This window comes from Gymnogyps californianus, chromosome 15 (genome assembly GCF_018139145.2).
Source record: "Gymnogyps californianus isolate 813 chromosome 15, ASM1813914v2, whole genome shotgun sequence".
Classification (NCBI taxonomy): Eukaryota; Metazoa; Chordata; class Aves; order Accipitriformes; family Cathartidae; genus Gymnogyps; species Gymnogyps californianus.
The window spans coordinates 13,053,578-13,072,632 of record NC_059485.1 but is presented as its reverse complement, the minus strand read 5'-3'; the positions used below and the strand labels follow the sequence as shown (position 1 = coordinate 13,072,632).

Sequence of the window (19,055 nt, the reverse complement as noted above, 5' to 3'; positions counted from 1 at the left end):
TTTTTCCCCCTCAAGTTACAAAACAACATATCTGGACCATGTCATTTTTAGATGGATTCAGTGAGCTCTTTACTATTCAAGTACTATTGAAAAGCCACTTATAAGGAATAACAATATTTAATGAGTAAGAAACCCTAAATGGTACAAATATCATGAAATAAGGTACAATTAATATTGAAAAGCCTTGTGTGCCAGAAAACCAGTAAATGACTTCCCACACTTGAACTCCCTCTTCAGCTATCCTCTTTTACACCATGGTGGGAGCTCCTTTCGAACTTTCAGGCCAAGCAACAGTCCATGCCAGAGAGCTTAGCCCTGCGTGGTGCTAAGCACCTGTTTCAGAAACGGCAGTGATCACTCTACAAGATCAATGCTGCAGTGCCAGCAAGGATTTTTAAAACATTGTTACAGTGTTAAGGAACATGAGATGGGTACATGAGTCACTTTTGTCATTCTAGTCTCACAACAGATTACATAAAGACGTGTTTTCCAACAAAATTTGTAATTATCTCCAGAGTTCAGACAACCCCATTGTGGATTTTCATGAACTACAGTAGGAAATTGGAAGTATCCGGTGAACAAAAATCTAATTTAATAAATAGAGTGAATACAAGAGCTGGTTCAAGTTTTTGCAAGACTTCTTAATTTATAGACTGTAGCGGATCACAAGTCCAGCTTAATATGATTGTCCTGTTACTACTATTGTCCTCAAATACATTCAGATCTATTGCTTGCTATTTCTTATAAGCACCGCAGAATATCTGCTTATAATTTTACATCTTATCCCTAAAATCACTTTATGGACCTACTATTTTGAGGTTGTTTTTACAGCCATGTGTCCTATTTGCTAGTAAAATTTCTAAACTGACCAGCATTCAGTGTGCTGGAGAGTAATATTTCATTAGGATTGCTTTTACAATGGACAGAAAGTTGAGCTTCAGGCATGAACCCCAAAATATTTCAGCATATTTAATGAGCAATCAACGAGGACACTGCTCTGTATATTTTTTTCTTTTTTAAATTACAGAGAGACAATTAGAAGCATCCTTTTTGAACTGCTTGCAGTGATTATTCACAACAGAGACCAACAGTGAAGTACATTAGACTAGCAAAAGCTTTTAATAAGTTTTCCTACCTTATCTGCCATTATCATGGAGGCCCCGCCATGAATTCCAAGAATTGGAATAGAAGTCTGAGATGAAATAAAATCCAAAATCTGAGCTACTGCCTCCTGATCAGTATCATCTCCAAAAACCACTCCATGGATCTTGGTGCCTGACATCAAGTCGCAAACATGTGTTATGATGCTCTTAGGGTCAGTCTGGTTCACCAGAAGGGTCACTACATTGACATCAACAGTCAGGTCTGCTGACATTTCCCTGGTCCAGAGAGCTCTGATATCTCTCTCTGTGATATACTTGGTCCTTCCCAGAATCACTGCAATGTTCAGGATGGGATAACTTTTCTCCGCTCCACGAACAAGATCGAAAGGCGCCAGAAGAGCTTGGAGTACCAGGAGAGCACAGCCAATTTTCCTCATCTTTGCCAGCTTTATCCCCTGTAAAAGCGATCACATTGTATGAGAAAAACAGAGAGGAAAAAATATATACCATATATCTCCAATGAAGATTTTAAACAGAAAGCTTCTGGACATAATGCAAACTTTAGCAGCCTTTTATAATGCATTCTTCACCTCTGTTTCAATTCAAGCCTCTTATATCCCCTCAAAAAGTTGGCTTGCCAATGACAGTATTACAACTGGTCTCCCGCAAGCAAGGCAAAAAATGTAGCACAAGTTCAGAGGAAAGACCCATTAAAATTCTTCCTGGATGGCCAACAAAATTAAAATGACTGGCATCATTAAAAAAAGACATCATCATCCTTCTCTTTAACCTTGCCATCCTAAAACAGGTAAAGCACAGAAATCTATTTTCCTTTGTCCTGAACGTCTATTTAAAATTTAGTCATAGTCTAACAGGAAGATGTGCTTTAGCTCAAAATGTGAGGCGAGCCAGAGGTCTGCTGGAAACCCCAGTCCATATACTCCATACATCTCACAGCATCCCAGAACCATGCTGTTTTATTTCTGAAGATCTCTCCTAGACAGCTCCGGCTCAAGCACAGTCTACTGCATTTCTGGAACAGATTCAGAAGCACAATATTCTATCTTAATTCTTCTCCCTCCTCTTACGCAGCATTCACTTGAGCATCTCAGAACTGCTGATCTCAGACTCAAAGTTGTCACTGGTGTTGAAGGGGAGGGTGTTCCATAAATGAGCATCACTGCATTGGTTTACTTCATGTCTTCACTGAATCTCTGTAGGGGGCTGAATACAGAGTAGGACGGGGAGAGAGATGAGCCATAGAAGTGATCTGAATTATCTGAAGGAGGGAGAAGAGGGAGAGCAGGTCTGACTCTGCAAGATCTCCCTCTGTTTGTGCCCCGAGGGACTTCCACCCCCATAACTGGCTCTCCGCTAGCTGCAAGAAGGGAGTTCCTGTGCCACATAAAGCCAACCTTGTTGCAAAGCGTCATGCACAAAACACTAGCAGGGCTGTCCAATCAGGGGTGGCATTTTTCAGATCTCCCCTCTCATCCTGCCAGCCCTGTCTCCATCATCAATCAGAATCATCTGCTGCTGAAACACACACCAGGACAAGGGCTTGCCGTATCATCACCTCCTTTCGGGGCAGACAAGGAGATGAGCGCTTGAGAGAATCATTTAACGGCAAATCAGCGCCACTGTGCTTCCTAAGTCATTGCTCTGCGGGCCAGATTCCCACCGCTGCAGCACCAGAGGTAGCACGGAAAGCGGTAGAAAGAAACAAACCTAAATGCCCGCAGACACGAAGCCTCTTCAGCTTCCTTCAGACCCCACGAAATAATAATTATAAGAATAAACAACGCACAACACCCCTCTTTGCCGGCCACGGGCACAGTTCTCTGCCCGTAACTAACTGCACCGCACCGGGGAGCGCCCCCGGCTCCCCCGGCCGCGGCGGGCGGCGGCGCGGCGCGATGGCGCCCCCTGGCGGCCGCGGGGCGCCGTCCCACGTACCCAGCGCCTCAGGAGACGGAGCGGCGGCGGGTGCCGGTGGTGCCGGTGCTGGTGGTGCCGGTGGTGGTGCAGGGCATGCCGCGGCCGCGGGCATGTCGCGCCCCTCGGTGCCCGGGCTCAGGGGCGGCCTCCGCGCCGCTGGCCGCACGCGTGATCCCCGCCGCAGCCTACGAGCGACATCGCATCCCGGGAGGCCAGCTACGCGGACAGGGAAACAGGCAAAGGGGGGCTGGAGGGAAGGGGGACGGGACGGGACAGCCAGGGGGAGAAAAGGAGACGATGAAAAGCCGTTAGTCAGGTTGCAGGTTTGCCAGGGGAAAAAAATATTTCAATCTCGTGTAGCATGTGAACCGAAATAAAGTGACAAGACTCGAAAGTGTCCCCCCCACCCCGCTCCCCTTCACTTAGAAATAAATTTAAGCTCTTTCCTAACAGCAGCGCCCGTCAGCCCGCAGCCGTCCGGTAAATGTCCCTTATCCTAGCCAGGTCAGGAAAATCCTGGGCTCCCAACTGCCCGTTTGCTTCCAAGAGACATGCACAGGTTTGAGCTCTAAGGGAAGAGACGTCCAACCTGGTAAGAGCAGGTAGAAGCAAACTAATTCACATGATCAAGGGCAGGAGTTTTCTTGACCGGTTCAAAACAAGCACAGTCTGGAAAACAGCTAAATCGGTGTGGGATAAAGCTCTTTTTGATCTGTAACGGAACAGATTCATTCTCAAATTATCATAAACAAACCCAGGGAGACACGCTAGCAGATCCCTCCACGAAAAGCTCGGATTGCTTTGATTTTTCATTCACAATTTCCAGTAAACATGCATAAAGATACTTCTTCAAGCAAACGTTAAACGCAGGCTACGTTCTCCCAGTTAAACGTAGGACGCTGGCGCGTCAGGCAAAGGCAACCGGCATTCCCTAACTGGTCCTCCGTGCTGACTGGAAACTAAGAGCCAAGCATCGAACCGCGAGAGCCGGCAACGCTGACATATCCCTGCGCGGCACCCGGTGCCTCCGAGCCCGTTCCCAACTACTAGGCGCGTATTAGTGCTCGCCAGAAAGGCAATACTTACTGCATTCTCCCTCCACATAGTTCCAGTTTAAAGATCCTCAAAGTCATTTCAGTAGGTTCCTTTGCAAACAACGAAGTGGAAAATAGGTCCCTTAATGCCTGGATTGCATTCTGCAACTTGTTCCCACCGCAGTGAATACAAGCCCGGCAGCTCTTTATCGCTTGAAATCCCGCATGACCAAGTTTTAGCAGAGCCATTGCAACTGAGATTTGCTCTTTACTTTTGGCAGGAGGCATTTAAGCGTCTTCATCTTCCCCCCCCCTTTTTTTTTTTTTGCTGTTTAAAGGGCAATTGCAATATCGCTGCAGCAGTTCCCTAGGACGGCAGCCTCGGAGCCCCCGCGCTCCTCTCAGCTTCTTGGAAGCGGCGGGGACTGGCAGCGCCGGTTCCTGAAGGTGCGGCGGGATCCACCCGGCGGCCGCCGCGCGGGGGCCGCCTGCGCGCCGCTGCGGGCTGCGCGCCGGCCCGCTCCGCTCCGCCGCCCCCGGCACCGCCGCCCTTGCAGGGGCGAAGCTCACGGGCGCCTTGTCAAACCGAGACGAATCGCGGCTACTTTGAAGCCCCCCCTCCCGCCCCGTTCTGCTTCCACAAGCACCAGCGAATGAGTCAGACCCAGGCAATCGGGGGAGGGGGTGTCAGATCTGGGGGAACAGTGAGAACACCGGGTTTGGGGCAGAAGAGTGGCAAACTTGAGCGCTCTTCCCACGTTAACAGTCCCAGCAAAAGGTTGGTAGCCCGGGAAACCCCAGAGTGTTCTCCTTTCCCTTGATGCAGGGGCTGTCAGCCAGAAATCCCTGCCGTGGGGCTCAGGGGAATGAATGTGGAGCAGCAGCTTCCACACTAAAAGCAGCTCTAAAAGCTCCAGACCGCAGCCAAATATCACAAAAATGTTCTGTAGAAGTTGGCTCCATCTGGGCATCCCCGCTGCTCCATCCCCCATTTCAAAGCATTGTGCCCGTTTCTCCATCTCCCACTCATCCAGCACAGCCCCAGTGTCAGACCCACCTTGCTGTTGAGCAGCTTTCCTCCTTGCCCAGACCACACACCACCACTACCTTCCTCCATCGCACACTACCGCATCTCTTCCTTCGCTCCATTGCTCTTCTGCTTTCCCCTTTCCACCATCCTGCTCCAGCTGCCACTACTTATTTGGTTTTGCACGAATGAATATACCAGCTAACTACCACATTGGTGATGTCCTCTTTTGTCCTCCATCCTTTAAAATCATATGTATTTCTACACTGAATACTTCAGAGTAAGGCCAATTCACACATTTTGACAGACCCACTCAACAAGGCACCTATGCCAGAGGAAAGCTTTGGGTTCAAGTAGGATAATGTCAAGTGTCCACTCACTGAAGTTTGCTTTTCACCACAATAAGGCACTGAATACCAAGAACTCGCTCCCAAAGACATTTAACAATGCATCAGCTTTGCTGCTCTTGACAGTCTCTTCATAAGATTCCCCAATAGGTCTATACCTTTTTTCCTCCTTTGAAAGACCTCATCTCCTAACTTATTTAGAGATTACTTCCTTAGACATTGCATTAGTCTTTCTAAGCAAAGCAATTAAGCAGCTACAACTGTGCCTTTTTTTTAAAGTTTGATGTTTTAATGCATCTTTGCATTTCACCATTGATGCACATTTTTCTCCTGTAAATATTAGAGATGTTTGACACAGTTACTGGAGATGAGGTTGCATCTCCATCCTTGTGTAAGGGTTATTTCAGTGTTATCATTCAGTAGACTTACTGAAACAGCAGCAAAACCAGAGATGCAAGATCCTCGAATGCAAGTGAAATTCACAATCGCAAAAAAAATGTGTCTCTAACAGCATATATTTAAAATATTAAAAGTGACATGGTGTCTTTGGAAAATACTTAGTATACAATATGCTATGTACAATAGATCGACTGAATTTAATGGTTTGAAAGACCAATACAAGAAATAGCCAAGTTTTCTAACTTTAACAGAGCTATAGGATTTTAATTAACCTAAGTTTAGACATACTTTAGCATGGTTTCAAATATCTTTCCTCAATTACTCTTATAAAAGTGTGAAATATCACATTAAAACTTAGTCCAAATTAATTTACAAATTAGAATTAAAATAAAAATGATTAAGTTTGCCTAAACACATTGGGACCAATCTTGGCAGTACATACGCAGTCTTCCCAAAAGCCTCACCAAATTCAAGCAGATTACTGCCTACAGAGTTGAGTAAATGCTGCAAAATTAGACTGCTATTTTAATAGACATCCGTAGTCCATTTCTAGGTATATTTGCACAGTTGAATTTAAGATTCAAGAGAAGAGCTGCAAGCATGGTAAGAAATCGACTTCACTCAGCAGAAACAAGAAAACAAAATTTGCATTTAAGTGTCTAACCCTTGTAATTTGTGTGTAAAAAGGGAACACTTACTTCAAAAGCAGTGTAACAAACAGTAACATCCCTGCATTTGGGAGATTAAGTTACAAATTTAGTATTTTCATGGAGAACATTTATTCTGAAAGGCAGATGGATTGATACATAAATGATTGCCTTCTCCACACAAACAGCTGCACACTTATCTAAAAGAAGCTACAACAGAACTTCAAGAAGTTTGGAATCCTGCACTTCTGAGGATATTTTCCAGCTGGGGTTTCCCTACCTCCTACCTGCTACATAAACCTGTATTTAAAGGTCAGAAACTTTCTTACTCAGTCCCTTCCAAAGAAACATTGAATTACAAAAACGTTTCCCTTTTCTGAAAATTACCTGTTGCAGAGTACACTTGTCAACAGAAACAAGCAGCCAAATTATCAGGTACAAGAAATGTTTCCAAAGGAGGCAAGAGAGGCAGTGGGGTCTAATGGTCTGGCACAAGGCATTTTCTGTCTCTGTTGCTGACTCATTAGTGACACCGTGTCTGTTACTTTCTCTCCATTTGCTTTACCAGCTGTAAAATGCTTACCTCAGACATGTCAGCTAAATTAAAAGCCAGATTTAACCCCCACATTCAGGAAAACCACTCCATTTTCCTCTTGCTCTTAGAAAGAGCAGTGCTAAGTAAGGTAAGTACAATCACCCTTTTTAAAAAAGAATTTTTTCTCATTGAATGACATCAGAGTTAGCCAAGAAAAATACTTCAACACATTAGATGTCAAATTATTGCCACTCTCTTTTCAATAGAGGTAGTCTTTGTTGCAAAAGTTTGAGCCATGATTCAAGAGATCTCTAAAACAAATTGCAGATCTACTCAGTAACCCTTCCTACACGGAAACATCATTACACAAGACTTCATATGTTTTGTGAAACAAAATGGTAACAAGAGATTACAGGTAACTGGCCAGGTTAAAGGAGAGAGGCTTACTTAGAATTCATTCCAACTTTAAAAACGTTTCTGGTTCCAGCAATAAACTCCTCTTACATTTAGGGAATATTGCTGTAACCAGTAACAATATATTTACATGCATCTTATCTGCCACAAATATCTGAATTTCATCTACCCTGAGAAAACTCTCCAGCAAGAATCGAAAGCGACATTGATGCAAAGTCATTTTTCAGTACCACACAGGATCAAGTCTGAAATGAAACCACTCGACAAAGACTTAATGCATAGCAAACAAGGACACAGTAACATAACTTACTCTTGGGGGACAGCAGTTACATAGGTGCTAAATGAACTCAAAGTAAAAATGGGAAAGAATTCAATTGTTTTCAAACTTACTAAAACATTTGGTCACAGATGGCCCTCTTATTGAAAACTGGCTTAGCTCCTCATTTGGCAGTGTCCTTTCTTGCACAATTTACCTAGTCATGCATGAAATGATGGCCTTAAGCTACTCTCAGTTTGCAAAGGACATGAGCTGGCTGCCACGGAAAAAAAGGAGGCAACATCACTGAATGGAGCTTGAGGCTGTTACAGCACTTCAGCTTCTCTGCAAACAACCCCCAGCACAGAAGGAACACCCCAGGGAGAGTTCAGCCAGAGTTCCTCCTTCCCACCCCACCTTCCATTATCAGAGTTATTCGAGATTCACCAGGATTGTCTTTGCCCCTTTCGTCATCAGTTTCCCATATCAAATTAATCTTTAGCTTTATTTCCAAACTCTGCTTTGCAGTTCCCAAGAGGAATTCTCTTTCTCTGGGAAATCACTGAATTAGTCAAATCTGAGGGTCAAGCCAGAAGTTCATCATGAACTCTGTACTTCTTAATTAAAGCTGCTCTATTAACAAAGAAATCTGTGTCACAGCAATGCGGTCCTGTGAAGACTCTGTCAGTAATAATCCCATTACACATCCAACTGCCTGCACAAGGTCTGGGCTTCAGGGACTCAAATTAGGTGTAAATATCTAGTTTAGGACTGCTTCTCTTCTGCCCTCCCTGCTCTCCTTGCAATCAGAAATTGTGAAATATCAGTATATTTCAAATAAAACCTTCTAGGAACGCCCAAGAAAACACCTGACCACTGCATAGCCAGTACAGCTTGTTCATTAATACCTAGAACAGTACAGGAGTAGTCAAAAATTGCCATTATTGATTTAGGGCCAAAATGTGATCTCCTAATCCTCACTGAATCCAGTAAAAGTGACAAGTCTTTATGAATCAGAATTTTAAAAAATGTTATTTTAAGTCTTCTTTTCACTCACTCCCTGAACCATATAAATCTGTCTCTTCTGTATCTATTTCTGGACAGCATGATTGGCCTCCTAGCCAAGCAGTTACTAGCTTGTATTAGTCTGTCTAAAGGATGCTCAGATTCTTGAAGTGTATGATGACAGGAGTAGTTTTGCTCTTCCCTCACATGGAACATTCTCTGTGTCTCCACATTTGTGATGATCTACATTTATACAGATTTTATATAACTAAAAAAGCCCCTATGTGTATAGATGATGTATATTTTCAAAAGTTTTACCAAAAATTTGTTTTAAGAGATTACTATCATTCTGATCTTTTGAGGAAACATAGTTCTAAAACATAGTCCCTTGAATAAGTACACAAGTATTAGGTATTCAAGGGGCTGGACAGACTTGTTAGGTTTGAAAATATTAATCAGAAAAATACCTTATGAATCTTGAAGATAGATGAGCTACTAGTCTTACCAATATTAGTATTACTTGTAAAACAAACTTTCATGGAATATTCTGAAGTTATTTCACTTAAAATTTGATTCAACACAAAGAAAATTACTACTTATGATTGGTAAGAGACAGCAGCGACCTCTCACACATTGTTCATTGGTGGTACTTGTTTGCTAAAAGAAAGCTGTACTGAGTGGGAAGCACCAAGATGCCTACACTGCATCTGCTTCTCAGTGCTTCACTAAGCAAATTTTTGCTTAGGGAGTTGAGACTTTTCTAAATCCAGAAAATCAAATTTAGTAAAGGTCAATGGAAGCTTCTTATCAACACAAAGTTACCTCAGCTCTAGCTGGAAGATATTTTTAAGATGAGTAGTATTTTGCTCCTTGCATCCAACCCATTTCTTGATTGTAGGCACTAGCTCTATTAAAACTAGGTGCTAAAGGCTTATGAGACATCTGAGCCAGTAGGAATAGATCCAAGATAGAAAAATCCCCCTTGGACTTAAATTACAGTTCCACATGATGAGTCAGAGCCTTCTGTTACCTATTTCTGCCATACATGTTACATGGCTTTTGTTCATATACAGGAATGCTATTGAGCCACTTGAATATTAGTTTTCTTGAAAGTGCAGTTGTCATGGTTCTTCTAGGTTTTGCATTTAATCTGCTCTTGCACCAGTCTAAGTAACCCCATTCCTTGCTTCCTATAGAAATGAAGCCTCTTGCTTTTCCCTGCCCAAGCAGAATTTTGGGCTGCAGTGCTCTCTACACCAATTGTGATTATTAGTAGATCTAATTAGTTTCATTCTATTGCATTTTCAAACCTTGCATGGCTTAATCTCACTGGTGGGAACAACGAATAAGACAAAGGGGCTTTAAATAAAATAACATATTAAAACACATTTGTCTCCTACCTAAAATGCAAGCTTAGCTTACCCAGATGACCACTTTTCTAGGAACTGATATCCAAATCAATTATTCCTATAGTTCTGGAATCTCCCCCCAAGAAAAGCAAATGCTATTTCACCTACCTCTAAACTTTTGTCTGACTGACAGTAAGACAGTCAGCCTGAAAGAACTGGCTTCTGCTTCTTATGGCAGGGGAGGTCAAGTTGGAGGGAAGAGGGAAGGATTCAAGGAACTTTTTCAGGTTGCTAGAAATACAGGAATTGTCTGCTCTCTTGCCTACCTGCAAGGTAACTCATATGGAATTAACCCTTAGGAGGAGACATGGCTTTTGCTTGTGGTAGTTTCTGTACTGTCAAAATTTACAGGTTTAAATAGGCCTTTTCCCAGAAAAGTTACTGTTGACAATCCTATTCTTTCCTCCTCTCCTGCCCTAAGGGGACAAAAGAAAATAAGTCATTCCTGTATGAATTCTGCAGAGAGGTCAAGGACTGTACAGGCTCATTTCTAGCTTTTCTACATCATTACTTCTAAACCTCAAAGGTCACACTATTGCTTTCAACACTTGACTAGAGATGGGAAGCTCCTAGTTCTCTGGGTGTCACACAATACAGTTCTATGTTGCTTTGAAAAGGAAGTCCAGTTCAAAGGTTGAGATTTACATGAATCCTACACTTGGGAGCCTCAGTTACACCAGGGAGGAAACTGCTGACCACAGACTTTGCTTGCAATATTGCTACAATCTGATCTTTCCAAGCTGCTTCAGTGTTCAAGACACAGTTCTGTTCACATTCAGTGACGTAAATGACTTACACAAAGATTTGTGTTGTTTTGTTGGTTTCGTATTTGAACGTAGACACCCAAATGCATTTTATATTTAAAATACATAAGTGCATCCTTTCTGATAAACTTTATTATGATACCCATTAAGAAATGCAGAAACTGAAAGTAAAAAAATAGTAACTTTTTCCAAATAAGGAGCCTTCTACAATCTACTGGAATGACTTCATGATCATGACCTCATTATAGCAACTTAAATGGATATGAATGGAATCTTTGCTTACATTACTGACATTCTTTAAATTGAGCTCAACTACTCTTTGAAATACTGTCTGTTAAACAATAGCACTGATATCAACACAAGTATTAAACCTCTTTTTAAACTTGTAAGATAGACTCAAGTATACGCCCAAGTATATATTTTGAACTGTAAATATCCTCAGTTTTGTTTTACCTGACCATCTATATACTGTGCACACATTCAATCACATTAAAATACATGCAGGGTTGGGGTTTTTTTTTTAGGCGACAATTAGATATATGGAATCATCTAGACAAATATGAACATCTGAAAGTATTTCACCAACCTATTGAAAAAATTGGTCCCACACCTGCTTTCTGGAATTAATATACAATCACTTAATTTTATAAGCCAATTAACTGGAAACTCACTTGGCAGACTGTTGTATGCTATCTACTTTCACACAACTATTTCTGTTCCCATCAGTCCTTTCTATAACACAGATTCCAAAATAACTGTGATGTATGCAGGAACAAGAATATTTTTCTAGTTTAAGCCTGCCAGATCTTCACTTTAATCTGCAAAAATCAGACAGATTTCTTGCTTTCTTGATTTTAGCCAGAAAGCTAAAATGCTGGAAGATAATAACCAAAAAGATAAGACTTTCTTCTTAGACCCTCTTGTTAAGTGGGGAACAATGCGCTCTTCCAAGGTATGGAACACTGGGCAAGGGTTCATGAGCTACTCTATCTGTATTTACCTTCTGTTGTGTTTATCTTTACATACTTGATTATACTCCCATATCAAAATCCACAGAATATGTGAGTATTTGCAGGAGAAACAGCATATGCTTCTGCAGTATCCCAAGTTAAAGTACTTAATATAAAACAGCTATATTCTTTAAGAAATTTCAAAACACATCGGGTTTATATTCACTTCTATGCAAGTATTTAAAGTAATAACTGCTTGACCTCACTGATCTGACTGTTGTCCTAGTCCATCACAGATTTATTTCATGGTTCCAAGTTCTCCTTGATGCAAGTCTGAAAAACTTTAAACACCGTATTTTTTACCAATTGACTTTTCATCTTCACTGGTTATCAACATTCATCCTTGAATGCAGGTGTAAGAGCTGTTCATCCTAGACAAACATTTCAAGGTTCAAAAAAATGAACAACAGACTCCGTGTCTAGTCTTTGCAGATTTTCCAGCCTTCATTTTTACCCTGGTTGAACAAAAAGATCTTTTTAATAACACCGATTCCTAGACTGGCTGTTTACTCCAGGAGTGAATTACAAAGTTAGTAGGGGGGAATTTTTCCTCGATAGCCCCATTTAGGGCATGGGACAGGGACATCTTAATGCTCTGAAGTAGGAGTTGGCTCAGTTTTTAAATAGGAGGCATGGAGAGGGGGTTAAGCAATTCATTTTAACCCTTCATTATTATGAAAATGTCTTTCTACCATTTATGAGGGGTTTTTTGGTGCCTTTTACCTTCTTCAAACCTTCATCAGCTCCACTAGCCATCAGCATGTATACATGCATAAGGACAGATTTACAGATGTTCATCTTAGCTCATCTAGAACATCTGTTTCACTTACTCAAGTTGCTTTGCCCTTGCTAACATGATGGCATTTGAAACATGCTCACAGTTGACATAATCCCCTGACATTGACAATCCTGAGAGCTTTGATGTTTGTCATAGCCAGTTCCTCTAGATCTAGTGTCATTAAAACATCACTACCATCAATTACACAGGCACTCAGAAAGTTAAAGATAGTACTTACAAGAGCAGTGTTATTGAAGAGAGTACAGGAGGATGGAAAGAAAGACTTTCCAGAATAAAAGTTTTTAATATCAGTGACAAAAACAAGTTCAAAGGTAACAGGGAGGAGACTGTTTTGATATGCGTTCTAATGTAAACAAGCATCCTGGTTTTTACCTACTACCATTCCAAGTGATACACTTTCACCCTTCCTACCATCATCAGCTGCATCAATTTCAATTTATTTAGATTATGCCAAACAAATACAGAAATGTCAAACATTCTCACTAATATCTTGCACTAACTTCAAACCAGTCACTTCTTGCCACACTGAAGTGGTGCCTCAAGCCGGTACTATCTCTCCAGTTTCTTGTTCTTCAGAGGATTATTAGCTCTTAGATCTTAACTACTCTACAAAGTGAACATTGTCATCTGTGTATCTGCAGAGGGATAACCAAATTTAGCATCAAAATTTAAAAAATTACAACCTTCCACTCATTCCTCCACACATCTTATTATCAAGTACATTAGTTAAGAGAAGCAATGAAAACCTGAAGACCATCTGACTACCTTTGTGCAATAAGTCACCTTCCCAGGGCAAGGTAAGGGATAGATTTGCCTTCTATTACATCTCCTTTTTTAAAGTCTAGGGTCAGTTTGAAAGTCACAAAACAGAGCAATATATATGACAATACAGAACACCAATAACTACTGTACAATTGAATAAGAAAGTAGCCAAGAAAACATTTTTACCTTTGAGAATAATGTACAATTTTGACCCAAAGGAGGTGTCCTCCAAGAATCTTAGTGGGGCATATTCTGAAGAAAAAAACACTCAGCTATCCTCTTAATGACAGAGAGTTTTGGTTCTTTAAGAAATCACCCAAATAATCCATCTACAAAACTGCTATACATTTACTATTCCAAAATACTTTCTTTTCATGCACACAGTATAATGTACCTACTGTAAATATATCACATCACGTCAGGCAAGATTGCTGAATAACTTTGACAATTTTTCTTTTCTCCAACCAATCATAATAGGTCCATGAAGGTTTGGTACTTTCAGCACATGTTAAGCTTTGATATTTCTTTCTTCTTATAAGCTTTGATATAATCTGCTTCTTTCTTTGATTTAATCATATGTTTTGTCTGCAAATTGTTAACTCAATGCAGTGGAGCAGTGGCAGGTCCAATGCCTTCACAGGTACAACAGCACTTTTGTAAACAAAAGCGTATTTTGCTCCCTGAAGTTCAATTAACTGCCAAGTTAAACTTCATCTCAAGATGATCAATTAAGGCACTTAGCCTGCTGAGAGAGAAGAGCATGGGCAGGAATAAAGCTCAGTTTCTAGGGATAAGTGAATAGTATTTTCTCATTCAGACTGTTTTCCAAATAAGTTAATTTAAGTATGAAGAATAAACACACTTGATCTGACAAATCAGCGCAGATCCAGAACCTTTGATTTTATATATAGATTCATAAGACACTAGCTTATGATAGGAGGGAGCATTTAGTCAAAATTCTAACTGAACTTATAAACATTATAGTATGAAGCACTCAATTCCTAAAAGAAAGACTAAAAAGGTAATCAATAATTTCTTCTCTAAAGGGCAAGTGACTAATCATCTATAAATCCAGTAGGTATTTTACGGAGAAACTGCACCAAGGGGATTGCTGCAGAAAGAAATTATTTCTCTTATATTTCTTATATTCAAATTATTTTGTGTGTTCCTGTAGAAGAGGGCTGTGGGCCATAGTAACCTGATTTATCATTTAAAATAAGGTCCGACCTGACTGTTGTTCACTTGTCCCAAGATGCAGCCTATATAGCCGTATCTCAACAAACCATGCCCTTCTGCAGCTAGATAAACACACTAACAAGTGTCACAAAGATGCATTCTAGTGACTACAGAGAATGCTAAAGGCTCACCATATCTCATCTTCAAGAAGCACACGCAGACTGAAACAGATTGTATATGTATCACCTTTGAAGCATGCAATTGTTAATCTAAGTACAGGAAAACATATCTATTTTTAGTATCAAGTACATCACTGTATAAAATGCTCCTCTTGAAGTATCATATGCTTAGAATAATTTACTTCATTCACAAGGGCTTCTGAATGGTTAAAGCTCTGGCTAAATCCCAAAATTCCACTATGACTACTCTTATCAAGCTGAACAGCATCCCAGTGTTCGACCTCCCTCTGAGAAAAGGAAAGGGAACAGCAGCATATAATCCACTCCCTAAAATGGATGGAAAGATGGTCTAAAACTCAAAGGACATTAGAACTACTCAAGGGGACAAAAGCAACTCCATACATTGTCTTGAATGGCAGTTACCTAACAAATGTTGCACGTCAGAGTACAGCAGTCTTGCAAAAACACAAAGCAACTGCATGCTGCAAGTTGTTCTATAGGAAAGGTAAACTTAGAACATGAAAACAGCTATTTCAGCAGTTACCATGCCTTCCAACTGCAGCAGAAGAATGACTAAGCTTGTTAAAACTGTGTACTGTTCAGGCTGCTTGTAGAGTCATTGGTACTAATTCCACCCAGTGAGAACTCCTCTGTTCCTATGTGGTGTGAATGCCAGTCTTCAAGTTTCTCACACTTTTGCAGGCAGCAGTGAAATGATGTATTGAAAGCTTAAATTGTACTCAAACCAAATGCTTAAAATTGTCTCAGACTAGGTTTAAAATCCAGGCCTGCAACTCTACTGCAGCCTGCTCAATTGGATCTAGAATACTCTAGTCCATAAAGCTTCCTGGTCGGACACTTCATTATGACTCCTGTTGCACAAGCTAAGGAAAAATTTCTGTGGTTCTGTCCAACTGTCCAATAAGTCAAGTCCAGAATGATACCAAACATATGACTGGGGCATATTTGCTCTCTGAGCAAAATTCTAGCCACTGTATAGAATTCCCCCAGTCTGTACTAATATTTGCAGAGTATCAGTTGGACAGAACACCAAGTAAAACAGTTGATTCTAGTCAACTGCATTGTTTTGCAAAATAAAGTCTATCCTGCATGAAACAGCCCAAAGTTACCGTTCAGCATAAGCAAGTTATTTTAGTTTGTTTCTGCATGGAAACTACATTCAAAACTGGGTTGAAGATTTCCAGTGCACAGCTATATTTATATTGTTTACATAAAAACTATTTGAGAAGCTATCCACACACTGTCCACATCAAATTACTTTGTCAAGGTATGATCTGTAACTACTCTTGAGTCATTAGCATGCAGCCCTGATTACTTCGTAGGCATCCAACCACAGGAAAGGAAAACAAATCATGTAACCTCGTGCTGATTTAAAAATTGTTACTGGTGTAATGTGATGTAAACTGACAATGCATTGCAGTTCCAGCACGGCACCACATCAGAGGTGAAACAAGCAGGCAAAGAAACAGAGCTAGGAACAGCACATTTAACCCTTCAGAGATGGTCACAACAAATAGCAAAAGCAAACATAAATTAGCCAGAGCATAGCTAGCATTGAAGAAATCCCCTTATTTAGGTCTTCACCAGACTAACTTGCTTGGGGCATGGGAATATTTATAGAAAATAACAAGCATGCAGTCACAGCATGTGTGCACATGAAGTGCCTTCAAGTACTCTGGAGTATACACACAAGCAAAACAAATTACAGATGATGCTTCCCTTCTTCCCTGACCCTGGTAAAAAAATGAGTCTCAAAACCTTTCTGAAGAGAGACCAACATTTCAGTTCACTGCCTGGAGATTTGAGGGGTTTTGCTTTGTCAAATGCAGCACTGGGATTGCTTTCTTTCTCCTGATGTTCTTCTAATCAGTTTGTGAAGGTTGTGGGCATATACTCCGACCCTAGTCATCTATTTAAGAGCATGCCAAGTTTATAAGTGGAACAATAGCTTCTTTCCCTGTAAAAGTTTACAGCTACATTGCTGCTGCCATAGCCTCCCTGGAAATGTCTGGAGGGGAAAAAACAAAGGACAGAGAGCAGATACCACTCTCTTTGTATCCCTTTTCCCTCCTCTACACACACAGAGATCAGATCATTAAGGTTTTGGCTGTCATTCCCAAGTCATAACTAAGTTTGTACTTTCATTCTACTATATAAGATTTAAATTCAGATCTTTTCCTTTATAAGATTTTGAAGACAGACTTGGGAACCTAAGATATAGCCAAAGCAAGCTGGGTCTCATTGAAGCACAGGCTTCAACTATTTCACAACTTTTTGTGAAGTGTTAGTACCATCACTTGTGAAGAACCAACTCCGTCTGCTTTGTATGCCAGGACAGACGGAAGAATGGTTTTACCAACCACTTTTATCCCAACATTCCTTCCACTGCTTCAGCACTGGGACCATGGATTCACTTCAATGGGTCTGAGTTTGTACCTCAGTCCTGACTATTCCCATCACTTTAAATAGGTGAAAAGGCACTAAGTGGAAGGGAAAGAGGTGCTGCAGCACAGCCAGGAACGTAACCTGCCTATAGATCCTAACTTTTCTACATCACATTCCTCTGTTCACAGCATACTAGCATTTCTGTATGTGTAATCATTGTAAACAAAAATCTATATTGCCTTTGCAAAAACTTTAAAAATTTATGGCTAGAAGCTAAGTGATCTCTGTGCAAAAGTCAGGATGGAAGAGAAACTGTAACGTGGGGGATTTCCTCTAGAGATATGCCCCCCACTTGTATTTCAGCATCTCACAATCTCTTAATATGGTTGTCCACAGTACTCTTGTGATGGAGAAAAGGAGCAAAAGTTTTTCCATCAGCTTTCTTGGTGATGAGTCATTTAGTCTCTTTTTTCCTCAGCTTTTTTATCATTACAGAACATTACATAATAATATAGAAGTGTTCTGTTTCCCATCAAGGAATATCTCACATGTTTTTTTAAACACATTAAAGCAGATTTACTTAGAAGCTTTGAATTGTTTGTAGCTTCCTCCAATAGAAGCATCACAAATATTGCTGTGTGAATGAAGGATATTTTCAGTTCACTGGTTAATCCCAGACAGGAAAACAATCTTGTTCACTTTAAATCAAAACTTTACTTTGAAGAAAATGCTGGGATATTAACTTTTTAAATGGATATCTAAGCAAGATAACATTGTTTCAAAAACACTAGGTCAAAATTATTTCTCTAACAACTGTACAAATTCAATAGGATTACATAGCAATATCATACCTTTGGCTGTCCCAAATCTGTATTTTCTACTGGATAAATAAGTGGCCAGAAAAATATGGCGCAGTTCTACTCATAAGTAGAACATGTTAGAAACTTTTCACTTTGTGTGCCTCTATCTGTCCTGACCCCTCAAAAGAACTGCTGGTCCTGTAGGATCCCAGTGCCTCCAGGGAAGGCTCCTCTGCCTTCCTCATGAAGTATTTTGATCAGATCAGAGAGGATTAATTGCTGTTAACCACTAGAAGCACACCATAGTATCTACCTTACAGTCTTACTCCCTGGGAAGACAACCTTTTTATGCACTGACTATTAATAAGTCTCTCCACCAGGGCATTTTGGGAATGTTAACCCATAATACACTCTACGAACACTGCCTGTGATATCAGAGAGGATAAATAAACAAAATTGCACATAGAAATGTATTAGTTGTGGAAGGAACTTACACTTTAAATTATAAAAATATTCCCCAATAAATTCAATTCAAATTAATATGACAGATCCCATGTCCCATGGAGGGAACACATAATTTGTACAAAACTTCAATAAAAGACAAGCTTTACGGTATAAGTTCAGAGCAACAGAAGCAACATCACTGTTACAAGTTCAAATTTTTAAACAAGTATGCAAAGTGAAAAGAAATTCTTCAAAATTTTATGTTACCCAGAATAGCTACACTTTAAATACAGACCTGATAATATTAGCAACTTCAAGATGTAATAATCTCATCATTACAGAGGGGGCACAGGATTGGTTTATTTATAACATCATCATGGATACTAGCAACGCATTTAAAAATATTTAACTGTTCTAATGCATAATCACAAGAAATTAATCTACCAATGAGCAGATTTTCATGGTTTTTAGTGTAGACCACTGTGCATTAAAGGAGGTCAGATGATAGTTTCTCTTTGCCAAGTTCATTTCTGCTCTTTGAAAGCTACAGCAGTATTTGTAGATGTCACTGTTCTGCACAAATTGAAAAGGGAAAGACTAA

General features: G+C 40.4%; 1 protein-coding gene across 1 annotated transcript in view; it reads right to left on the bottom strand.

Moving 5' to 3' along the window:
- The window catches only part of GRIN2A (glutamate ionotropic receptor NMDA type subunit 2A), a 184,356-nt gene extending 180,211 nt beyond the window's left edge, over positions 1-4,145 (bottom strand). The window contains exons 1-2 of the mRNA XM_050906142.1: positions 4,128-4,145; positions 1,136-1,558 (exon numbers count right to left, since the gene is read on the bottom strand). Of these exons, the coding sequence (XP_050762099.1) occupies positions 1,136-1,558; positions 4,128-4,145 (441 nt within the window). The remainder of the gene's footprint in view (positions 1-1,135; positions 1,559-4,127) is intronic.
- Between the last annotated feature and the right edge of the window lie 14,910 nt (positions 4,146-19,055).